General features: G+C 33.1%; 1 protein-coding gene and 1 long non-coding RNA gene across 2 annotated transcripts; one reads left to right on the forward strand and one right to left on the reverse strand.

Moving 5' to 3' along the window:
• Positions 1-347: 347 nt before the first annotated feature.
• LOC142241563 (uncharacterized) lies at positions 348-859 on the reverse strand. The gene is made up of 2 exons (XR_012723694.1): positions 619-859; positions 348-561 (listed from the first exon to the last, which is right to left on the reverse strand). It is a non-coding gene; the product is annotated as an uncharacterized LOC142241563 (long non-coding RNA).
• Positions 860-2,472: 1,613 nt separating this feature from the next.
• ACOX1 (acyl-CoA oxidase 1) lies at positions 2,473-22,361 on the forward strand. The gene is made up of 8 exons (XM_075309054.1): positions 2,473-3,173; positions 15,135-15,294; positions 15,366-15,463; positions 15,529-15,723; positions 20,477-21,389; positions 21,449-21,554; positions 21,614-21,766; positions 21,836-22,361. Exons 1-8 carry the CDS (start codon positions 3,050-3,052, stop codon positions 22,094-22,096), a joined length of 2,010 nt encoding a protein of 669 aa, XP_075165169.1. The 5' UTR covers positions 2,473-3,049; the 3' UTR covers positions 22,097-22,361.
• The last annotated feature ends 1,840 nt before the right edge of the window (positions 22,362-24,201 follow it).

Consider the following 24,201-nt stretch of genomic DNA (forward strand, 5'->3'; position numbering starts at 1 on the left):
AGCCAACGATAGTAATGGTGAGGGCCGCTTTAACGATCGAGGGTCGCTCCTAGCTCATATTCATCGATCGGGGATCAAAATAAATGCCACTTCCCTGCCAACATTTTTTGAATTTGGGGACTCTTTTGAGAATCCCCACTACGTCGATAACAATCATATACGACATCAAAAACTCGTCGGGAAAGCGCCGTCACTATTGAGAAGTTGTACCACGCCAAGTTACTACAAAAATGTTTCGCATGAGTGCAATTATTAGGTGCCTTTATAGATCAATTTAGAACGACGCCAATAAGGGACCCTCCAAACAATCAGAAAAAGTGCATTTTAAGATAGTTGTAAAAGTATCATTGTGGTCGAGTAAAACACGTTTGTTTAGATATTTATTAATTTGATTAAAGATTTACAAATTCTTAAAAATATAACATTTATACCACTATCACATTACATTTAACATAATTTTTGGCATTAATGATGATGTTGAGTTACAAGTAGCGAGTTACATGTTGCTGCGTCTATCAACCAGTGTTTTTATTCCATGGAGGCAGCGTGTCTGTAAAATATCTGAAAAACAATCACTTTATTCCATTTGGAAAATCACCAAATTGTTCACCAATATACCTTTCACAATTTTAAGCGTATAATCTATGTTTTCAGAACTTTATTTTCGTTTTTATTTAATTAAAATATAACAAGCTGGTTGCGCTTGGCGTTTCACAAAAAAATGGCTTTTTTAACAGTAGGGATGGCAAATTACTTGCATGTACTTTTTGATGTACCTTTTCATGATGGTTGAAGTGACATTTACGAGTCTGTGGTAACGATGAGGTTGAAATGGAACTTTGAAATGCTGGCAGGGTTATTAATACAGTATTGAAGTTCTAGGCTACCAGAATCTCTGGATCCCAATCCGGTGGGCTATTGCGCCTCACGCATTATGGAGAGCAAGTTTGACACTATAGAATACCAAGACGAATTAGACGGAAGACCACAGATCCGATTTCGTGCATCGTGTGATGGCTTTGTTGTACTTTTGAAGGAAATAGTTCGATTTGAAGGTAGCCAATTTGAACAATTCTAAACTGATTCTAAAATTTAATGCTATCTCCAACATGTTTGCTTATAAAAATTACATTTAAAAAATAATTACAAATATATCCCTTTACTTTGTTGCATTCCATATCAGTTTGAGTTTCCACAAATTGGAGAAGTATTTATGTTGGCCATCGTGGCGCCATGGTTAGCATGCCCGCCTTGCATATATAGGGTCGAATGTATGCAAAGCGGACATGTTTCGACCTAACACCAACAAGTTTTCAGCGGTGGGTTATCCCCTCTCAGTAATGCTTCCAAAGCTTCCCTAAGTGGTTTCACCGCAATGTGAAAAGACGTTCGGATTCGGCTGTAAAAAGCAGTAAAGCACTCAATGATAAGAGATAATTTCAACACTGCGGTAACACAATGGGCAGAATAGTCCAAATGAGCCTGATATTTCCAGTTATTCCGGACGGAATGTAGGTGTTTGTAAAGAATCTTACAATTTGTCGGATCGATACGACTTGTCGCCGATGACTAAATAATCGGTAAACTTATAGTCTGTAAAGCGCATTACAGAATATCAGTTATTCCGGACGACAGTTCTCGTGTCGAACATATCCCATATATTGTGCAAATTATAAGTTAAGTCCGAAGGCATAATCGATACTGCTGCATGTTTATGGGATCGATAATACATTTACCGATTATTTAGTCATCGCCGACAAGTCGTATCGATCCGACACACTGTAAGATTTTTTACAAACATCGACATTCCGTCCGGAATAACTGATAGTCTGTAAAGCGCATAACCTATGTTGGGTAATGCTATGTCCCCACTGACTCGTTTTCCTAAAACATTTCACTTCGAGTTGAGATGTTTTAGCTTGACGGTTGCCTAGGAATCTCTAAATTCCCGTTTATTCTAAATTCAAATATACGCACCGTTTGTTAAAGAAATACCGCGATCGGAAAGGCAAAAAAATTTTTTAAGTTATTTTCACATCCCTTTGTTCTTCAAAGCTTTTGTTTAGTCGTGTCTTCTATGTTTATTTTATTTATTTATTTTAATAATTTGACATATATTTTGAAAAGAGAATGTCTAGTCACATCATATTCCAAATTAGGGGCGTTTACATTATAAAATTTACGAGTTTTGGATGAAAACTTGTGTTTTCAACTTGATATTTGTATGGGGATAACGACTCGTTTTGAAATGTTTATAAAGGGAAAACAATTCAAACCCCAAAACATGAGTTGAGAATGCCATATAAGAACAATTGCAACTTATGGTGTTTTCTTGAAAAAAAAATGAAGTATCAACGCCGTCAATGTTCACTGTGCGGCTCTGAAAATACTTTGAACTGTTTTTATAATTTTGTTTTGATTATTCATTTAGCAGCTGTTTCGACATTGTTCTATTGAATCCATTACTTTCGCATTTAATTCCAGTTTGTACTGCACTACAACGACAACTATTAAACAGTTTGCTCCATCTATTTCATTATAAAACTCCATTTGGCTTTGACGAATGATATGTTATTTAGTTATGATCATAAAAAAGGAATTGGAGTGAACGAGTGATAATAAAAAAGAATAAAAGAAAATAGAACACTAAACACTGATAAGACCAAATTTTGAAGTGTTCCCTCTCGTCAATGATATTGATAATAGACATGGATTGGTGGTGTATATGTGCTCCAGTCAAAGGTCTGGTGTAATTGTTCACAACTGCCAGATAATCTGAAATCATTTTTTGTATTAACATCGAACCTCATTGCTGCTAAAGCGTTTAGATTGTATTTAGCCACAGTACTAGTTAGACGGCTTTCGTGATATTTATATCCGTCCCCCCCTAACCATTTCAATACATTAAACGGTGCGAGTCAATAATTGCATTGCATCAACGCTTAGTGAAGCCAATTCTAGCCATCGTGTGCAAATTCGAAAAAAGTTGTGAAACTGCAATCAAAAACTGGACATTGATATAAGAAAAAGTATAAAATAAACAGTCGCCATGAGTGGTTCTAAAATAAATCCAGATTTGCAGAAAGAAAGGAACACTGCCACATTTAATCCTGAAGAGTTTACAGTATGGTGGAAAGGTGGTCCCAAAAAATATGAACAAATCAAAGATTTGGGTGAGTAATAATGCTGTAATGGTTCATTGTGTAAAATTCCTTTATGGCTTGGGGACTTCTTTTGTAAACTGGAAATGAAATGAACAAAACAATTATATTTTCATAACAAAATTAAACCAATTCGCCAATTCGGCCATTTAAAGGCTATGTATTGTTTAAATGGGGGAAATAAAATAAAAAAATAATTAAATAAATATTCAATTATATATATTTTTTAATATAAATGTAATGTCATTGACGCTTCTAATTTTTCAAATTGAATTTGTTGTTGTCCATTTGTACTTGACCGGAATTTCTTCATTGTATAATCGCCTATTTTATTGCCATTTGCCTTAAGAATCTATGTAGAAATTATTGCGATTTATGAAAACAACACCCATACAAATTCTATTGAATACTTGTGACTAAATAAGCTTCGTAATGATTATCGACTCCTGAATAAAAGTTGAACTTTGATATTTTAATTGGTCCGGAAATATGGCGTTTTGTTTTTATATTTTTAAACCAGTAGAAAGCCAAGTGAAATTAATTTCAAACAGTGCAAATGATAGATTAATAAAAATAGTTTTATAATTATGATTAGTTCGAAATTCAAAAACTTGTTTTTTATGAATTTTATTAAATTATTTAGTCATCAGATTATAAACTTTTTGACTTTTTCAAAATCGGAACAATTTAAAGCAAATGACTTCCTTTCATAATGAAAGTACAATGCAAACTTTTCAAAATTTGGGAAAAAAACTTTTTACATGGATGATTTATTAATTTTTAATTCTATTTTCAATAATAATAAACGATGAAAATGAATAAAAAAATTACACTCGCTGAATATGACTAAGCAAAATTTTCCTAAATTTTTTTTGTATAAAATAATTTTATTTTGAATTTTTATTTTTATTGTCAGTTAAACATTGGCATTGCTAACAATGTTCTCCTAAGGGGTAAAAGCTACAATGTGTGCTCATTTTTAAGACAGCTTAAAAAAGAGAAAAAGTAAAATTCGTATAAATAGGAAGAACATAGAATATGTACTTCAAGGATATATCATCGCATTTTGATATTTGGTAGGAGGAAATGGCATGCCCATAAAGCCCTTTTAGCTACGCCTATGTCATTAATAAAATTAATTTGAATATAAACAAATACTGGGCAATGGTTAATGAATCTACCTACGTTCGCTAAAGATAACTACTCTTTATTTTCTTTGATTATTCAGTCCGTTATGATTCCACATTAAATAAAAACCTATTACAAATAAGGTTTTTGCGTATTTCAAAGCTCAATCCAAACATTAACAACATTCCTGTCTTGGTTTTTGACACAGACAATATTTAGTGTTTTCCGTTTTTTTAGAAGGGTAAATCTAGCGGATTTTGATGAAACAATTCTGTTAACGCTGTTATAGGTAGCCAGTGGCATATTATAGTTCCGCTAGAATATGTAAGGTAGTTCATGGCCTTGCTAACTCATCCGCTTCGCAGTTCCATGGTATGTTCGACCTTTGTAATCTTCAATTGACTCGACTTACATACACGGTTTGTAGAATTCTACCAAAAATGGTAGATTTTTTACTGTTTCGTAGAACTCTTGATGTTTTGGTAGATTTTGCAAAATATTCCTCTCTAAAAATTTGTTATAGAAATAAAATTATGACAAAATTTTCTATAGAAATACAATTTCGACAAACGTTTCTAAAGAAGTAAAATTTTGACAAAATTTTCTATAGAAATAAAATTTTGGCAAAATTTTCTATAGAAATAAAATGTTGGCAAAATTTTCTATAAAAATAAAATGTTTGGCAAAATTTTCTGTAGAAACATAATTTTGGCAAAATTTTCTATAGAAATACAATTTTGACAAAATTTTCTATAGAAATAAAATTTTGCCAACATTTTTTATAAAAATAAAATTTTGCCAAATTTTCTATAGAAATAAAATTTTGACAAAATTTTCTATAGAAATAAAATTTTGACACAATTTTCTATAGAAATAAAATTTTGACAAAATTATCTATAGAAATAAAATTTTGACAAAATTTTCTATAGAAATAAAATTTTGACAACATTTTCTATAGAAATAAAAGTTTTGGCAAAATTTTCTACAGAAATAACATTTTGGCAAAATTGTCTATAGAAATAAAAGTTTTGGCAAAATTTTCTACAGAAATAAAATTTTCTATAGATATAAAATGTTGACAAAATTTTCTATTGAAATAAAATATTGACAAGATTTTCTATAGAAACATAATTTTGGCAAAATTTTCTATAGAAATAAAATTTTGACAAAATTTTTTATAGAAATAAAATTTTGGTAAAATTTTCTGCAGAAATAAAATTTTGGCAAAATTTTCTATAAAAATAAAATTTTGTCAAAATTTTCTATAGAAATAAAATGTTGAGAAAATTTTCTATAGAAACATAATTTTGGCAAAATTTTCTATAGAAATACAATTTTGACAAATTTTCTATAGAAATAAAATGTTGGCAAAATTTTCTACAGAAATAACATTTTGGCAAAATTGTCTATAGAAATAAAAGTAGAACTAAAATGTTGGGAAAATTTTCGATAGAAATACAATTTTGGCAAAATTTTCTATAGAAATAAAATATTTGCAAAATTTTCTATAGAAATAAAATATTTGCAAAATTTTCTATAGAAATAAAATTTTGATAAAATTTTCTACAGAAATAAAATTTTGGCAAAATTTTCTATAGAAATAAAATTTTGGCAAAATTTTCTCTAGAAATAAAATGTTGATAAAGTTTTCTACAGAAACAAAATTTTGGCAAAATGTTCTATAGAAATAAAATTTTGACAAAACTTTCTATAGGAAAAAAATTGGCAACATTTTCTATAAAAAAAATTGGCAACATTTTCTACAGAAATAAAATTTTGCCAAATTTTCTATAGAAATAAAATGTTGGCAAAATTTTCTATAGAAATAACATTTTGGCAAAATTTGCTATAGAAATAAAATTTTTTGCCAACATTTTTTATAAAAATAAAATTTTGCCAAATTTTCTATAGAAATAAAATTTTGACAAAATTTTCTATAGAAATAAAATTTTGACACAATTTTCTATAAAAATAAAATTTTGACAAAATTATCTATAGAAATAAAATTTTGACAAAATTTTCTATAGAAATAAAATTTTGACAAAATTTTCTATAGAAATAAAAGTTTTGGCAAAATTTTCTACAGAAATAACATTTTGGCAAAATTGTCTATAGAAATAAAAGTTTTGGCAAAATTTTCTACAGAAGTAAAATTTTCTATAGATATAAAATGTTGACAAAATTTTCTATAGAAATAAAATATTGACAAGATTTTCTATAGAAACATAATTTTGGCAAAATTTTCTATAGAAATAAAATTTTGACAAAATTTTTTATAGAAATAAAATTTTGTAAAATTTTCTGCAGAAATAAAATTTTGGCAAAATTTTCTATAAAAAAAATTTTGTCAAAATTTTCTATAGAAATAAAATGTTGAGAAAATTTTCTATAGAAACATAATTTTGGCAAAATTTTCTATAGAAATACAATTTTGACAAATTTTCTATAGAAATAAAATGTTGGCAAAATTTTCTATAGAAATAAAATGTTGACAACACTTTCGAAAGTACTACAATTTTGGCAAAATTTTCTAAAGAAATAAAATTTTGACAAAACTTTCTATAGAAAAAAAATTGGTAACATTTTCTATAGAAAAAGGAATTGGCAACATTTTCTACAGAAATAAAATTTTGTCAAAATTTTCTATAGAAATAAAATTTTGTCAAAATTTTCTATAGAAATAAAATTTTGGAAAAATTTTCTATAGAATTAAAATTTTGACAAAATTTTCTATAGAACTAAAATGTTGGGAAAATTTTCGATAGAAATACAATTTTGGCAAAATTTTCTATAGAAATAAAATATTTGCAAAATTTTCTATAGAAATAAAATGTTGGCAAAATTTTCTATAGAAATAACATTTTGGCAAAATTTGCTATAGAAATAAAATTTTCTATAAAAATAAAATTTTGGCAAAATTTTCTATAGAAATAAAATGGTGGCAAAATTTTCTATAGAAATAAAATGTTGATAAAATTTTCTATAGAAATAAAATTTTGGCAAAATTTTCTATAGAAATAAAATTTTGACCAAATTTTCTATAGAAATAAACTTTTGCCAAAATTTTCTATGGAAATAAAATGTTGACAAAAGTTCTATAGAAATAAAATTTTGACCAAATTTTCTATAGAAATAAACTTTTGGGAAAATTTTCTATAGAAATAAAATGTTGACAAAATTTTCTATAGAAATAAAATGTTGACAAAATTTTCTATAGAAATAAAATGTTTGCAAAATTTTCTATAGAAATAAAATGTTGACAACATTTTCTATAGAAATAAAATGTTGGCAAAATTTTCTATAGAAATAAAATGTTGACAAAATTTTCTATAGAAATACAATTGTGCCAAATTTTCTATAGAAATAAAATGTTGGCAACATTTTCTATAGAAATAAAGTTTGGCAACATTTTCTACAGAAATAAAATGTTGACAAAATTTTCTATAGAAATAACATTTTCTATAGAAATAAAATATTAGCAAAATTTTCTATAGAAATACAATTTTGCCAAATTTTCTATAGAAATAAAATGTTGGCAAAATTTTTTATAGAAATAAAATGTTGACAAAATTTTCTATAGAAATAAAATTTTGGCAAAATTTTCTATAGAAATAAAATTTGGACCAAATTTTCTATAGAAATAAAATTTTGGCAAAATTTTCTATAGAAATAAAATGTTGACAAAATTTTCTATAGAAATAAAATTTTGGAAAAATTTTCTATAGAAATAAAATGTTGGCAAAATTTTCTATAGAAATAAAATGTTGACAAAATTTTCTATAGAAATAAAATTTTGACCAAATGTTCTATAAAAATAAAATTTCTAAAGAAGATTGTTTTTTATTTTGTAGTTTTTTGGTAGTATTTTCGACGACGTAGAATCCCAGTATTCGTCTATGAAGTGCAAAACTCGTTTTACGCGCACTCAGGGTAACTACACACTATTTTCTGAAAATTGCTAGATCACAAATCACAAACCAGTTTAAAATTCTTCTTGCTTTCTTTTAAAATTGTACATAAATAAGAATTTTAATTATAAAGATATATCAATAGAATGTATCTATTGTTTTATGCTGATATCATTAAATGCATCGATCAGCATATTTGCTGTTGTTATTAATGTAGCTATGTTTTTAAATTATTGAAAATGAAATGAAGTGATTTATTTTTATTCGTGCATGTTGACCACAAAAGCAATGTGAAGAAAACCAAAACTATTCAAATAAATTATTTTGTATACACAATACTGCATAATTAACTGTATAGTCCAGATGCATATAACAGAAATAAACAAAAAGATCATTGAACTTTATGGACATGGTAATTTATGCATTAAATTGCACATTCACAACAAAAAGCATCCAAAATTATTACCAGACCTTATATGAATAAGCAATGCTTGTTTGTTGTGGTTTTTCACGACAAAGCACACGGGGTAAAGCAGGAAACCATTGGTTTCCATATTTTAATTACACTAATAGAAACACATGTATAAGGTCGTAAGTTCGACCAGACTGAATCTTAAATAGTTCCCACTGTGAATCGAGTATAATAGTTTTCTTGAAAAATCCCACGCCGTAACCTCAAAAAAAATCGCTTCTGTAACATGTAATGCAATAATATTTTGAATAAAAAAAAAGTATGCCCCAAACACATTTTGCTTCAAGCATATATATTTTCAGGATTGGTCCAAACAAAATATTGTTAGTATTGTTCAAACATACTATGTTTCAACTTAGGCATACATTGGGTAAAAAATGTTAATGAAATTTTCTTTGTGTATATATACTTTTAAGGCGCCAATTGATTACTTCCATTCTTTTACTTGCAGCATACTCTGTAGGTCTCTCTTTCTAAACACATATATGTTTATTGGCTATTTCTATATGTTCAGGGTTCCTAACCTAACCTAACATATTAACATATATGTCCCAAACATGTTATACTAGTTTATGAACATTATATGCTTGCACTTGAAAATATTGTGTTAAGACATTTGAGTTTTTGAGAATTTTTACACCCAAACATATAAAAAACAGTATTTTTCGTCCGTGTAGCAGGTAACTTGATATATAAAATTTCTAGTGGATTTGGTAAAACATTCGAATGGTAGGGATTCCCTACCCTTACGTATGGGGAATAAACCACATTTGGGATTTATAAGAACCATTTTTGTTTGAGTTCTAGAGGAATCATCTAAGAATGCAAGAAAATCCAATGAAACTAAGCCTCTGATATGATTTTAAAATCTAGATTTTTACACACATGGACAAGCAGAGAATGTTAATGTTACTTTTTACGGGTATATGGAACATTTTTGTCTCGAAAAAAATTAACATCATGCTCCAGAAGATTTTATTAGGTTGTAGAGGATGGCATCAATTCTTGAATTGAATTGAAGTCCACATAACTACTATTGTTTCGATGTAATTTTCTCAACTTCTTTCTCTTGTAATGGTCAACTTTAAAGTCGCTCGAGAACTTCCATCTGCCCGTCTTCCTTTAAAAAGCATAGAACATCCAGCCAGAGTACTTGATTAAGGCTAGTATGCTCCTTAAGCTACGCCTAGTATCTTGTTTCTTCTAAAGGATACCAAAGGAAGTAGTACGAGTCTTCCGTAACTTCCGGGTCCAGACTACGGTTGCTACTGGAGCCAAAATTAACCTACCAAATTTGGAGAAAATTTTACCAAAAAACCTACCAAACAAAAAAAATATATATCGATAGTTTTATTTCTATAGAAAAGTTGGTCAACATTTTATTTCTGTGGAAAATGTAAATTTTTTTTCTATAGAAAATTTTGTCAAAATTTTATTTCTATAGAAAATTTTGTCAAAATTTTATTTCTTTAGAAAATTTTGTCAACATTTTATTTCTATAGAAAATGATGTCAAAATTTTATTTTTATAGAAAATGTTGTTTTATTTCTTGTAGTTGTTGTATGGTTGACCTTTTAGTATTTGTAGAGTTTGTAAGGCATGAGGTCATGTTGTAATAAAACAAAATAAAATCTTAGTTTTTTATAGTGTTTTATTTTAAATTTTTTCCAATATTTCGAAAATTTTGTCATAGAAAATTTTGTCAACATTTTGTTTGTTGGTTAAGCTACATTTGTAGTTTAGTCAATGCATGGTTTTAAACTGAAATCGAAAAAACAACAACAATGATTAAAAAGAATAAATAATTAGTGGGCTCCTCGGTGAGGTCATAGTTAAAATCCTTTACCTAAATTTTTTATGCTTTAAAAAAAATTGCAAAATTTTTCGTATACGTGCAGAAAAACACATTAAATCATTGATCACACGTTAGTTTCATTGATAACTTTAGCTCTTGTTATAGATTTGTTTAAACAGCTAAAAACCATCTAAATAAAGTACTTAAATGTAGCAATCTTATCTTAAAATTTTCTTGGTAGGTAATGGAAGCGAATATGTTAAGAAACATAATGTGCCACCAATTTGCCACTGTTAAAGCGATTAAATTGGTTAATGTTTAAACTCAACAAGTATACACGGCCGAAAGTTGGGCCAGGGTGAATCTTATGTATCCTATATCATAGATTGTGTACAATGTTCTATTAAAGACTGTCAAAATTTTATTTCTATAGAAAATTTTTGTCACAATTTTATTTCTATAGAAAATTTTGTCAAAATTTTATTTCTATAGAAAATTTTGTCAAAATTTTATTTCTATAGAATATTTTGTCAAAATTTTATTTCTATAGAAAATTTAAAATAAAGACATTTTTAGGGAGGTTACTAACATTAAATCTAGACTCGCTAAAATTAAAATTAGTACACAAATATAATTTATAAAAATTTCATTCTCTTTTTACGATTTATCTATAGAAAATTTCATCAAAATTTTTTTTATAGAAAATTTTGTCAAAATTTTATTTGTATAGAAAATTTTGTCAAAATTTTATTTCAATAGAAAATTTTGTCAAAATTTTATTTCTATAGAACATTTTGTCAAAATTTTATTTCTATAGAAAATTTTGTCAAAATTTTATTTCTATAGAAAATTTTGTCAAAATTTTATTTCTATAGAAAATTTTGTCAAAATTTTATTCTATAGAAAACTTTGTCAAAATTTTATTTCTTTAAAAAATTTTGTCAAAATTTTATTTTTATAAAAAAATTTTTCAAAAATTTTATTTCTATAGAAAATATTATAAATTGTATTTCTTTAGAAAATTTTGTCAAAATTTTATTGCTATCGAAAATTTTGTCAAAATTTTATTTCTATAGAAAAGTTTGTCAAAACTTTATTTCTATAGAAAATTTTGTCAAAATTTTATTTCTATAGAAAATTTCATCAAAATTTTATTTTTATAGAAGATTTTGTCAAAATTTTATTTCTAAAAAAATTGGTCAAAATTTTATTTCTATAGAAAATTTTGCAAAATTTTATTTCTATAGAAAATTTTGTCAAAATTTTATTTCTATAGAACATTTTGTCAAAATTTTATTTCTATAGAAGATTTTGTCAAAATTTTATTTCTATAAAAACTTTTGCCAAAATTTTATTTCAATAGAAAATTTTTTCAAAATTTTATTTCTATAGAAGATTTTGTCAAAATTTTATTTCTATAGAAGATTTTGTCAAAATTTTATTTCAATAGAAAATTTTGTCAAAATTTTATTTCTATAGAAGATTTTGTCAAAAATTTATTTCTATAGAAAATTTTTGTCAAAATTTTATTTCTATAGAAAATTTTGTCAAAATTTTATTTCTATAGAAAATTTTGTCAAAATTTTATATCTATAGAAAATTTTGTCAAAATTTTATTTCTATAGAAAATGTTGTCAAAATTTTATTTCTATAGAAAATTTTGTCAAAATTTTATTTCTATAGAATATTTTATCAAAATTTTATTTCTATAAATTTTTTTCTCAAAATTTTATTTCAATAGAAAATTTTGTCAAAATTTTATTTCTATAGAAAATTTTGTCAAAATTGTATTTCTATAGAAAATTTTGTCAAAATTTTATTTCTATAGAAAATTTTGTCAAAATGTTAGTTCTGTAGAAAATTTTGTCAAAATGTTATTTCTGTAGAAAATTTTGTTAAATTTTTATTTATATAGTAAATTTTATCAAAATTTTATGTCGTTAGAAAATTTTGTCAATATTTTTTCTATAGAAAATTTTGTCAAAATTTTATTTCTAAAGTGAAAAATATTTATCTTTTTTGAAAAATATATTACTTCAATCTACAACCCTCTTGAAGAATTTCTTGTATGCTATCTATGATGTAGGGTTCATACGATTCGGCCCTGCCGAACTTGTGATCATATTTTGTATTTTTTTATTTAAATATACTGACGTTCTAAGTTATAAATTCCATAATTTGATAAGTTTATAAATCTTGAAGTATGATAATCATAATCGCCACAATCGCCTGGACAAAGTTTAAGTTCCATTATAACTTGTATATGTTTTATATCAATTACTTGTTTAAACTTCTATACAGGCAAATATATGAATATTATTAATATACATATTTACTTGTAGTACATATTAATGTAAATATATTTTTTTCAAATTGCATTTTCATTCTGATTAACTAGGTATTCAGGTTGTTCATGAGTCAGCATAAATTCCCATCGAGTAAAATCAAGCGGCCTTTAAACAATAAAACTAAAACGTTTTCTTTCATGTTTATATTGCCCTTTGTATAGATAAAGTCTAGCCCTATTAAAGTAAACACTTACACGTTATTAAATTAGCCATGCTAGGTAATAGTTTAGTAGATAAACTAAAATGGACAATAAAAAATCTGGATTTTTCTCAATAGCAAGGTTAATACGTTGAGTCTAATTATGTTTTTGGGTACTCTAATTATAATTAAAGTGGTCATAATGTATGTTAGGCACATTTATGTTGAATTGCCACTAGAGGTATAGAGTATACTCCATTTGATGCGACCAAACAATGGGAATTGATGAAATCGTAGGGTCGCTTTTGATTAAGTGAGGGTTAGTTTCCAGATGAGCGGTATTTGATGAGAACTTTGGATTGTGAATGATGGAGATAGGGTATCGGAAGTTAATATACTCTTCAGTTGGCAGTTGATCGGGTGTCGGTTGGTTTTTAAATGGCTTCGTGTAGCTAGAATTGGTTGATATTACAGTCTCAGGTTCGATAATAACTTCGATTTCTTTGGTGGTTGGTAATAGCTTCCGGTAGGTATCAGAGCTACTACTCATATAACTTTGTCTGAACTGTAGTTCCGAAGATCTCAATATTGGAACTATAGGCTGAAGCTCGCAATATGGAACATGTAGGGCCTAAGGTCTCAGTTTGGGAAATTCTATTTCTAAGACTTTGAACTTTAGATGCGAATACCTCAGTATTGGTAGTGGCAGCCCAAAAGTCGTGATGTGAGAATTATAGATATCAGTATACAGAAAAAAATTTCACAAAAATTTTTCCAATTAAAATCTTAATTGAGTTTTAAAAAATATTCAATTAAAAATTTAATTGATTTTTGGATTGAAATAAAAATCAATCACACAAATTAATAGTATCAATTAAATATTTAATTGGGTCAATTAATTTTTTAATTGACTGTCAATTAATTTTTTAATTGATACTATCATTTCTGTGATTGAAGACATTTCAATTAAAAAATAAATTGGATCCATTAATTTCGTGATTGAATCAGAAAAAATTTTTTTTGTGTGTATGCGAACTGAAACCTTGGTCCTATGGGATCTGCAGAGCCGAATGTCTAAATATAGTTACTGTAGGCATGAACTGTAGACACGAAGGTAGATTTTCTACAGAAATAAAATTTTGAGAAAATTTTCTATAGAAATGAAATTTTGAGAAAATTTTTCTGTAGAAATAAAATTTTGAGAAAATTTTCTATAAAAATAAAATTTTGACAAAATTTTCTATAGAAATAAAATTTTGAGAAAATTTTCTATAGAAATAACAATTTGAAAAAATTTTCTATAGAAATAAAATTTTGAGAAAATTTTCTATAGAAATTAAATTTTGAGAAAATCTTCTATAGAAATAAAATTTTGAGAAAATTTTCTATAAAAATAAAATATTGAGAAAATTTTCTATAGATATAAAATTTTGAGAAAATTGTCTGTATAAATAAAACTGTCGATCAGTAGGTCGACGGTTGAAAGCTGTAGGTCTAAGGAATTGTATGTCTTTGTCTTTGAACTTTAGACATGAATGTCTCAGAATGTGTACTGTGGGCCCAAAGGATCCATTTTGGAAAAATCTATTTTTGGGTACATACAGTACAAAATGTTTCCGAGTGGGACCTGCAGACATGTAAATCTCACTAAGTATGGGTACTGTGGGCCCAAAACTCAGTATGAAAAGGAGGTCTATGTATGGGTAGTATATACTCGAAGGTCTTAGCATGGCAACTGTTGGCTCTATAGGAACTGTAGGCCTTAGGGTCTTGGTATGGGTGCTGTAGGCCCAAACGAATGTTTCGGTATGGAATATAGATTCCATAAAGTTCCTAGTATGAGAACTATAGGTTCTAAGGACTACGGTTAGATTAGGATTAAGAATAGTGGCAGCCTGCAATTTTAGGCTCATTTTTACTATAAGACCTTTATCAATGAGAGAAGGGTTTTAGTATGGGCATTGTAGGCCCGAAGGTCTTTTCTCCAATTGGAACTTTCAACGCAGTGCCCAACAAGCAGATAGCGCCACAATTTCGTACAATATATGACCTTCGCTATCTCGGGAACCTCGCGAAACCTCGTCGGCCTAAGTATGCTCTATAATCGACTATGGAAATCTTTTCTAAGGTCTTCTTTGTTATTTAATTTTAATGAATAAATTTATTTTTTGTATTATTTTCAGAAAATAATTTTCTAAATGATCCTGAATTAAAAGATGACTTACCCATTTCATATATGTCGCACAAAGAGCTCTATGAGCACAGTGTTCGTAAGGCCGTACGGATAGCAGAAAAAATTCGTGAAATTCGTAATAGTGGTGAAGACAATGTAGAAACTTACAAGTACGTCTTTTTCATTGGACTCAAATCCTTTCGTAAATTATTTGAACTAATATTTTTATTCTCTATTTCAGTGCTCTTTTAGGTGGTTCTTTGGGTACAGCCTTGCTTAAGGAAGGCAATCCCATGTCTTTGCATTTTGTAATGTTTGTTCCCACAATTATGGGTCAAGGTAATTTACTATAAAAATCATATAAATTATTGTGAATTCATTGTAGGTTTTTTTTTTCATTTAAGGTACTGTGGATCAACAAGTGGAATGGTTACCAAAAGCATGGGATTGTTCGATTATTGGTACATATGCCCAAACGGAATTGGGTCATGGAACATTTTTACGTGGCCTAGAGACTAGAGCTGATTATGATGCTAAAACACAAGAGTTCGTTTTGAATTCTCCAACAATCACATCGTATAAATGGTGGCCTGGTGGATGTAAGTATTACCAAATTTACAAGGTACTACTTTCCCTTGTGTGAGCAAGATTTTTAGTCATTCAGTATTGATAAAAGTAATTTGATCTTTGGGAGGGAAGAGGATGGGTAAAAACGATGACATTCCCCTCTTCGTAAAGGCAATATGGACTATGACATTTGTCCATCTTATGCGAATATATTCGAAAGTATCCGTGTCTAGATAGCATCTGTGTTATGTAAAAGCTCATGTCCTCGTGACATCCGTTCGTCCACTTATCTATATCGGATATAAGCCTTGCTGTCCACCTGCCGTATATATGGCAGTTCCATTGATTTTGCCACTATTGCATAGTCTTACGTTTTATTTCCTCTAACGTGTTTGTGTTAAGTCTTTTATCCATCTTTGGATCAAAAATGTTCGTCCTTTCTTCAACTTGAACGTCTATTGAGGTAATGCTAACTGCGATCGGTACCGCTGTAGCAAATACAATGCGATATGCGGAGGTTACTCGTAGAGCGGCCATATGTCCGAAGAGTTTGTGCCTTATTTGCGTGTCTCAGCGTGCTATCTCGCTACCGCAAAACAGTATGCTGAGTTTTTACGTTATCTGCGTTGCTTTCTTAGCAGCATAGTCTATTTGCCTCGAGAACTTCAGCTTTGTCGTAGTCCTAGGAATTTTTACCCAGGGGAATTCCTAGGTATTTTTCAGCGTTCTCTGTCATCACATGATGCTGTTGTTGCTGTAACAGTTTATTGTGATTTCATCCATTTTTATGTTATGGGCGGTGGTCGGACTCCGAGAACAGGATTAACCTTGTAGCTTCTCACCGCTTCAGCTACAGTATCCTCATGAATCCTGCTCATACCTGCATGGTACACTGTTTCATCTAGAGGCTCTCTTTTTAACGCTGGATCTCGCGCTGTTGATGATGTATAGCAACCCTTACGTTCCTGGGTGGTGGTTGTGTATCCATGAGATGGTGATTTGGATGATTGCTGCGATAACAATCCAGCAGATACTGCTTTGACAACATGTAGTTGTGTCTTCGCACAGGGGTGATCTTTGTCTCCACATAAAGGTGATCCAGGGGTGTGCTGCGGAGACACCCAGTCGCAGTTCTAAGGGCAGCGTTCTGGCAGGTTTGTATGTTATTCCACTGCGTATCACTAGTCTGCGGTTTCTTTGTCCGCACCCCAAGTACTGCCAGCAAGTGACTTGAGGACCTTGTTTCTACCACGGAGCTTATTACAAATTGCAGTGGCATGGGCAGACGACCTGAAAAGGCTGTCGACCCCAAGAATCTTGGGATAATTTGTGGTCGGAATCATTTCGCCATCGACACTAATATTCAACTGCCTGCGTACTTCTGCAGCCCATGTAGTGAATAGTGTGGCAGAGAATTTGGTGGGGGATATCCTCAAGTTTCTCGCAGTGAAATAACTGGTAAGATTAGCGATTGGGCTCAGATGCCAAGATTGTGCAATCGTCTGCGTATGATACAATCTCGACGCCGTTTGCAGGGTGTGAAATAAGAGGGATAGGTAGAGGTTGAACAGTGCCGGAGATATCACCCCACCCTGGGGAACTCCCTGTTTCACTCTACGGGGTCTTGATTTCCAATCCCTAAATTCCACATACGACTGGCGTCCACACAGATAATTAGTAACCCAACGCTTGGTTCCAGCCGGTAGGGACGTGTTCTCGATGTCCTCAAAAAGTCTGGCGAGGTTGACAGTATCGAATGCCTTCGATAGGTCAAGCGCCACGAGGACAGTCCTGTGACACGGCTTGGACTGATTGAGTCCCCTATATATAAATGCTGAAATGGCCTGCAAAGCCGTTGTCGTACTGTGTACTTTGCGGAATCCATGTTGATGATTGGCAGCTGGAAAATTCTCCACAAGGCTGGGAAGGAGTAGTGCCTCAATTGTCTTGGCTACTGGCGAGAGAAAGGAAATCGGTATGTACGATTGACCCTTGCTCAAGTCTTTGCCTGGTTTCAGTAGTAGAATCACCCTACCCATTTTCCAGACATCGGGTATAATGAGCGATTCTAAGAACAAATTGAAGAGTCTGGTCAAGTACTCAACTTCCAGTATTCCCAGATGCTTCAGCATTAGCATAGAGATTCCGTCAGGGGCCAGCGCTTTGGATGGTTTCGCGCTGTTGATGACTTCGGTAACATCGGCTATGATAAATTGTGGTGTGTCATCGGAGACCATGGATGCGACGAATGGCTTTCCTTTTTGCTCTATCACTCTCGACAAACAGTCGGTTAATGAGGCGCACCTCTTCGGATCAGTCACTGTCACGTCAGCAAAGGTGACTGAGATACCATCATCCCTAGTAGCCGGATTCGAGAGGGCTCTCACTGTTGACCACAATTTACCTGTTCCTGTATCTAGGTTACATTGCTTCAGGTGCTCTAACCAAGTGTTCCGCTTGTGCTCGTCGACCTAGGATCAGCAGTCTGCGAGTCCCGCCGCTTCGGCTAGGAAGTTAGGCCAGGTGACGTTAAAGATATATCTGGCGAACTGATGCAATCACCCATAATTCTCGTGGGGGCCTCTTCGTTCACCGAGCAAAATGTGGAGCCATCTATCTGCTCTGCCAAAGCTATGCCTCTCTGCTCATTACATAGGGGAGAATGCCAAAGTTCATGGTGGTCATTAAAGTCTCATAGAACCAATCGGTTATGCCCGCACAACAGTCACTCAAAGCTTGGGCTATAACCTGGAGCAACCGGCGGTATATACACATTGCATAGCTCTATCTCGGCAGCCCCAGACTTGACTGCTACCCCCATACATTCCATATACGGATCACTAGTGTCTGGCACAAGCGGGATTGGTATGTACTGCAAGGAACGGTGTAATATGAAAGCCAGCCCATCATCTCCATTTATTGTGCGTAGCACATTGTATCCTTCACAATGACGTAGGCTGCAGGTGGTATTCGGCTTAGTTTCCTGGATCGCCGCGACCCTCATCCTTTTCCGATTAATAAAGTCTACGATCTCGTTAATCTTATCACGGAGCCCGTTGCAATTAAATTGAAAACATTATGCATTTTCCGGAACTGGTACAACAATATTAGGTGTCAGATGCTGCGGCGAAGAATATTGGTGTGCGGGAGATGTCGGGGAGGTCGCATAGACTGATGACCCACTGCTGCTGTCGTTGGCACAGCATCCTGCCACGTAGTCAGTATGACTATACACCAGTAGCGATGTTAAGCCGGATCAGTTCCGGAAGTGCACCCATTCCAAGCACCGATGGTGAATTTGGTTTCGGCAAACTGCACAGTACCATGGTCCGGGGTTCTCCTCTATCCCGGATCGGACCAAAAGCAAGAGGAGAAGGCTCCCCGGGATGCACCTTCTCCAACACTACAATACGAACGAAACAACACGGACAGTGATGTGGCAGCCGCTGGCCGGTGAATTCTATCCATCGGGTGAATCCGGTGCAAAGAACCCGCCGCCGTGGAATTGGTCATCACATGATAACTTATGCGGGCGACTGTCAAGGAACTTCAGGTGATCAATATCAGGAATCTTTCATTTCTTTGTCACCACTTTCGGTCTATAACTCTCGGGATGCTCTACAAACTGCCAGTTGAAAAATTTCGCACATCTCTTCGGATCTGTCTCCATCACGTCGCCGAATGTGACTGAGATCGCATCATCCCTGTGCCTAGGCTCGGAAAACTCTGGCCAGAGAAGGGAAATCGGTCTGTACGGTTCAACTACCTATTTTCCAAGGATAAATTGAGGAGTCTGGTAATGTACTCACCTCCCAGTATTCCCAGATGATTCAGCATTTGCAGGCGCGGAGACCACGAATGCGACGATTGACTACTTTTCGCTCTATAACTCTCGGGATGCCCGGCAAACTGCCAGTTGAAAAATTTCGCACATCTCTTCGGATCAGTCTCCATCACGTCGCCGAAGGTGTCTGCGATCGCATCATCCCTGTGCATAGAAAATTCTTCACAGGCTATTGGCTTCAGGCGAGAGAAGGGAAATCGTTCTGTACGGTTCAACCCTGTCCTACCTATTTTCCAAGGACAAATTGAGAAGTTTAGTCAAGTACTCAGATCCCAGTATTCCCACATGCTTTAGTATTGGAATTGGTAACTTCGGCTGTGGTAAATTGTGGTGTATCGCAGGCTCGGAGACCCCGAATGCAACGATTGGCAGTAATTTTCGCTCTATATCTCTCGGGATGCTCGACAAACTGATGGTTAAAACATCTCGCACATTTCTTCGGATCAGTCACCGTCACGTCGCCGGAGGTGACTGAGATCGCATTTCCCTGCCCAAGGTTCAGTTTTCTAACCATATGTTCCGCTTGTGCTCATCGACTATCTTACTTATCTCTGGTTATACCTCAACTCACCGAAATAGCATTTGCAAAATGCTGTGAACTTTTCTCCCACTAGCGCCCGGTAAAACTCATTGGCAACTAATGCCAGCGCAGGGAGGGTACTTTCTGAACGAGGTAAAGCCATCCATTTACATCTCTCTGACCGCGTCTATCAGAGGCAGTGCAAAATTGGAGACTTTTATCCTACTTCTATGAAGGAATATCCACATGTAGCCATTATCATTTCTGTGCAAAACACAGCAGCAAGATTCATTGCTTGTATCGGATGGAGTGAGCTAGTCTTATTAATGGAAAGTTAGGGAATGAGAAGTGATAGTCTATGAATAGGATTGCTTGACCTTAGTCCTATTTCCAATTTTCAAATATTTCCACTTTCTTTTAGTGGGTCACACTGCCAATTATGCTGTCGTCGTTGCTCAACTCTATACCAAGGGAGAATTCCGCGGTTTGGCTCCATTTATTGTTCAAGTACGTGATGAAGAAACCCACATGCCAATGCCCGGTATTGATATCGGCGAAATTGGATCAAAACTCAGTATGAAATCTGTCAATCAAGGTTATTTGGGATTCAAAAACGTGCGCATACCTTTGAATCATATGTTAATGAAGAATCAACAAGTTTTGCCCGATGGAACCTATGTCCCACCAAAAGCGAGTGTGCTCACCTATGGCACTATGATGTTTGTGCGTGTCGCCTTAATTCGCGATGCTGCCATGGCCCTTGCGAAAGCATCAACAATCGCTTGCCGTTATTCTGCTGTACGTCGCCAAAGTCCTATTGATCCCAAAGAGCCGGAACCACAAATCATGGAACATACCACACAACAATTGAAGGTATTCCCTATTATTGCCAAGGCCATCGTGTTTAAGGCAAATGGTGAAAATATTTGGAATATGTACAATAATATTTCGGATGAAATTGAAAAGGGAGCTCTTGATCGATTACCTGAAATGCATGCCTTATCATGTTGTTTGAAGGCCATATGTAGTTCTGATTCAGCAGCTGGTATTGAAGTATGTCGATTGTCTTGTGGTGGTCATGGTTTTATGGATTGTTCCAATTTCCCCACACTCTATGGTATGGCCACTGCGGTGTGTACCTATGAGGGAGAAAATACTGTGATGTTATTACAGACGGCTCGTTATTTGGTTAAGGTTTACGGACAAGCTCTACAAGGTACCAAATTAGTACCGACAGTTGCATATATTAATGACGCGGTCAAAAATAAGGAATTCCGTAGTTTTGATGGGTCCTTAGAGTCCATAGTAAAGGCTTTCCAATTTGTTGCTGCAAAGTAAGTTGAACTTAAACTGAAATCAAATTGGTGTAATTAACTTCCCTATTATTTTTTAGTAAAGTACGCATAGCCTATGAACGTATGGAAGAGCGCCGCAAGCAAGGTCATGGTCCTGAAGTTTGTGCTAATATGTGTGGTATTGAATTGACCCAAGCAGCTGATGTAAGTCCAATGGCTAATTTCTAATCCGAGATTTTATTATAGTGGTCATTTATTTTTAGCTCCATGGTCGTGCTTTCTTGGCCTCCTCTGCCCTCTATGAATTGAACAATCTATCATCTCAAGTTTCAAAAGCCTTGGGTGATGTTTTAAAGGTGGTGTTGGAACTGTACTTGGTGGATGCTTGCTTGAATCGCCTGGGAGATTTCTTAAGAGTAAGTTTTGCCTCTCGATATTTCTTAGATATATCCATGAATTCTTCAATGATTTTTTTTTATTTTTAGTTCATTAACCTCACCGATAACGATGTTAGTCAATTGGAATTACGCTTACAAAGTTGTCTGAAACGCCTAAGACCTAATGCTGTGGCTATGGTCGATGCTTTTGGTATTCATGATCGTATTTTAGATTCAGCTCTGGGCGTTTATGACGGTAATGTCTATGAGAAAATATTCGAAGAGGCTAAAAAGAGTCCATTGAATCAGGAACCCGTCAATCAGTCATTCCATAAGTATTTGAAACCTTTTATGAGGGCAAATTTGTAAATGTCCGTTTTTTTGCAATTCCATTTATATGGTAATACATAAGTATTATGTATGTATGTATGTAATTAATGTAAATATGTATTCGTTGATTGTATTTGTAACTTGTAAATTATTCTAATGGTTGTTGTTATTACATATATACTAATTTTTATTGAATAAAACTACAACATACATGTAATTTTTATACGCGCACACAAACACACACATAAACAATAACTAAAATATTTTGTAAAAGTTGTGAATAAATTGATTTTAATTTTAAAAAGTGGCAGATAAATTTTTTGGAAAGTGGCGTAATATAATTTAATTTCAAAGGTGCAAATATGAACAAAGATTTTATCTTCATTTCATCGAGAAGTAAACCTTGAAATAAACTATTCAGGGGAAAAGCCTGTTAACCTATTATGTTGTTTTGAAATTGTTTTGAATATTTTCAGGCTTATATGACACAATGTTGGAAAACGTATGGCATTTAATAGCACAAAAGAAAGTGGTATAAAAGTGTCAACTCTTAAAAAAAGACGCATTCAGAGAAGAAGCCGTTTGACCGGAGAAGCCGGTTGCAGATTTCTGGGCTGAATTGCTAAAGAATCTCCAGAACGTGAAGGTGTCAAAATGTATTGTAGTATAAGCGATTTTGATGGTAGTGTGAATCATGTAAAAAAGACCACTTCGATGCAATTTACGAAAATTCAGCGATAATAATTTGATAGAGAAAAATGTATTGCCATCTCAATGTATCATCGGTCATGGGTTAATTGAAACGCTTGGAGGTACCAGTCAGGCGAATTTGACCAAAGTTGAAAACCTAGGGAAAGCGAAACAGGAACCTATGAATGTAATTTTAACAATAACGGCCACAAATGCTGTAGGGGGATTAACAATTTAAGAATACAAACCAAATACTACGTGACAATTAATAATATCGGTCTTGAGCACGATTGGTCGAAAGATCAAATGTCACTGCGGTCTGCTGATAGTTAGGTTAGGTATTGTGACAGCTCGATATTTTAGGTTCACCTATTAAGTCCATTGCGATACCAAAAATGGTGAACTTTTCTCTTATCAATGAATGCTCAATCTGGAATACCTCTAGATTTTCAATTACAGACAAATCGGATCAAAATTGGACACATCCCATCCTAGTCATAGGATACAAGCTGATGTAAAAAAGGGCAAAACAAACATTGGTCTGATAGATGACGTTTCCTGCCAACCCGTCATTTCATTGGGTTCAGACCACCTCCCCATAATTCTCACCATTAACCGACCCTCCGATTTCATAGCCTCTGAAAGGCGGATGTTTATAAACCAAAAGAAAGTCAACTTGGAAGGCTTCAGAGAATGCATAGATCGCCGCTTCAGTAAGCTCCCGTCCCCCTCTCGTGTTCATGTTGCCCAGAGGGCGTTCCGGGACATCATCAACGTAGCAGCCGCTCGCTTCATTCCAGTTGGTCGAATTGCCCAAGTGAGGCCCAACTTCCCAGCCAAAGCGGCGGGACTCGCAGACGAGCGTGATGAACGCCGTCCTGCTAACCCTGGTGATCCTAGAATCAGGGAACTGAATCTAGAGATTAGTAAGTCGACGAGCACAAGCGGAACACATGATTAGAGCACCTGAAACAATGTTACCTAGGCACAGGAACAGGTAAATTGTGGTCAACAGTGAGAGCCCTCTCGAACCCCGCTTCAGTCACCTTTGGCGACGTGACTGTGACTGCTCCGAAGAGAGGCGCTAAATACTTCAACCGACAGTTTGTCGAGCATCCCGAAAGTAACAGAGCAAAAAGGAGAACCACTCGTCGAATACGTGGTCTCCGAGCTGATGACACACCACAATTTACCACAGCCGATGTTATCTATGTCATCAACAGCGCGAAACCATCCAAGGCGCTGGGCCCCGACGGAATTTCAATGCTAATGCTGAAGCATCTGGGAATACTGGGAGTTGAGTACCTGACCAAACTCCTCAATTTGTCCTTGGAATCACTCATTATACCCGATGTCTGGAAGATGGGCAGGATGATTCCACTACTGAAGCCAGGCAAAGATTCGAGTAAAGGTGAATCGTACAGACCGATATCCCTTCTCTCGCCAGTAGCCAA

Source organism: Haematobia irritans, chromosome 5, assembly GCF_050003625.1.
Source record: "Haematobia irritans isolate KBUSLIRL chromosome 5, ASM5000362v1, whole genome shotgun sequence".
Taxonomy (NCBI): Eukaryota; Metazoa; Arthropoda; class Insecta; order Diptera; family Muscidae; genus Haematobia; species Haematobia irritans.

Bases quoted from the DNA above. Each gene is read 5' to 3' on its own strand.
- ACOX1 (XM_075309054.1), top strand. From the start codon at position 3,050: ATGAGTGGTTCTAAAATAAATCCAGATTTGCAGAAAGAAAGGAACACT. The intron at 15,724-20,476 runs GTAAGTATTACC...ACTTTCTTTTAG, and splicing joins TAAATGGTGGCCTGGTGGAT to TGGGTCACACTGCCAATTAT. The intron at 21,767-21,835 runs GTAAGTTTTGCC...TTTTATTTTTAG, and splicing joins GCCTGGGAGATTTCTTAAGA to TTCATTAACCTCACCGATAA.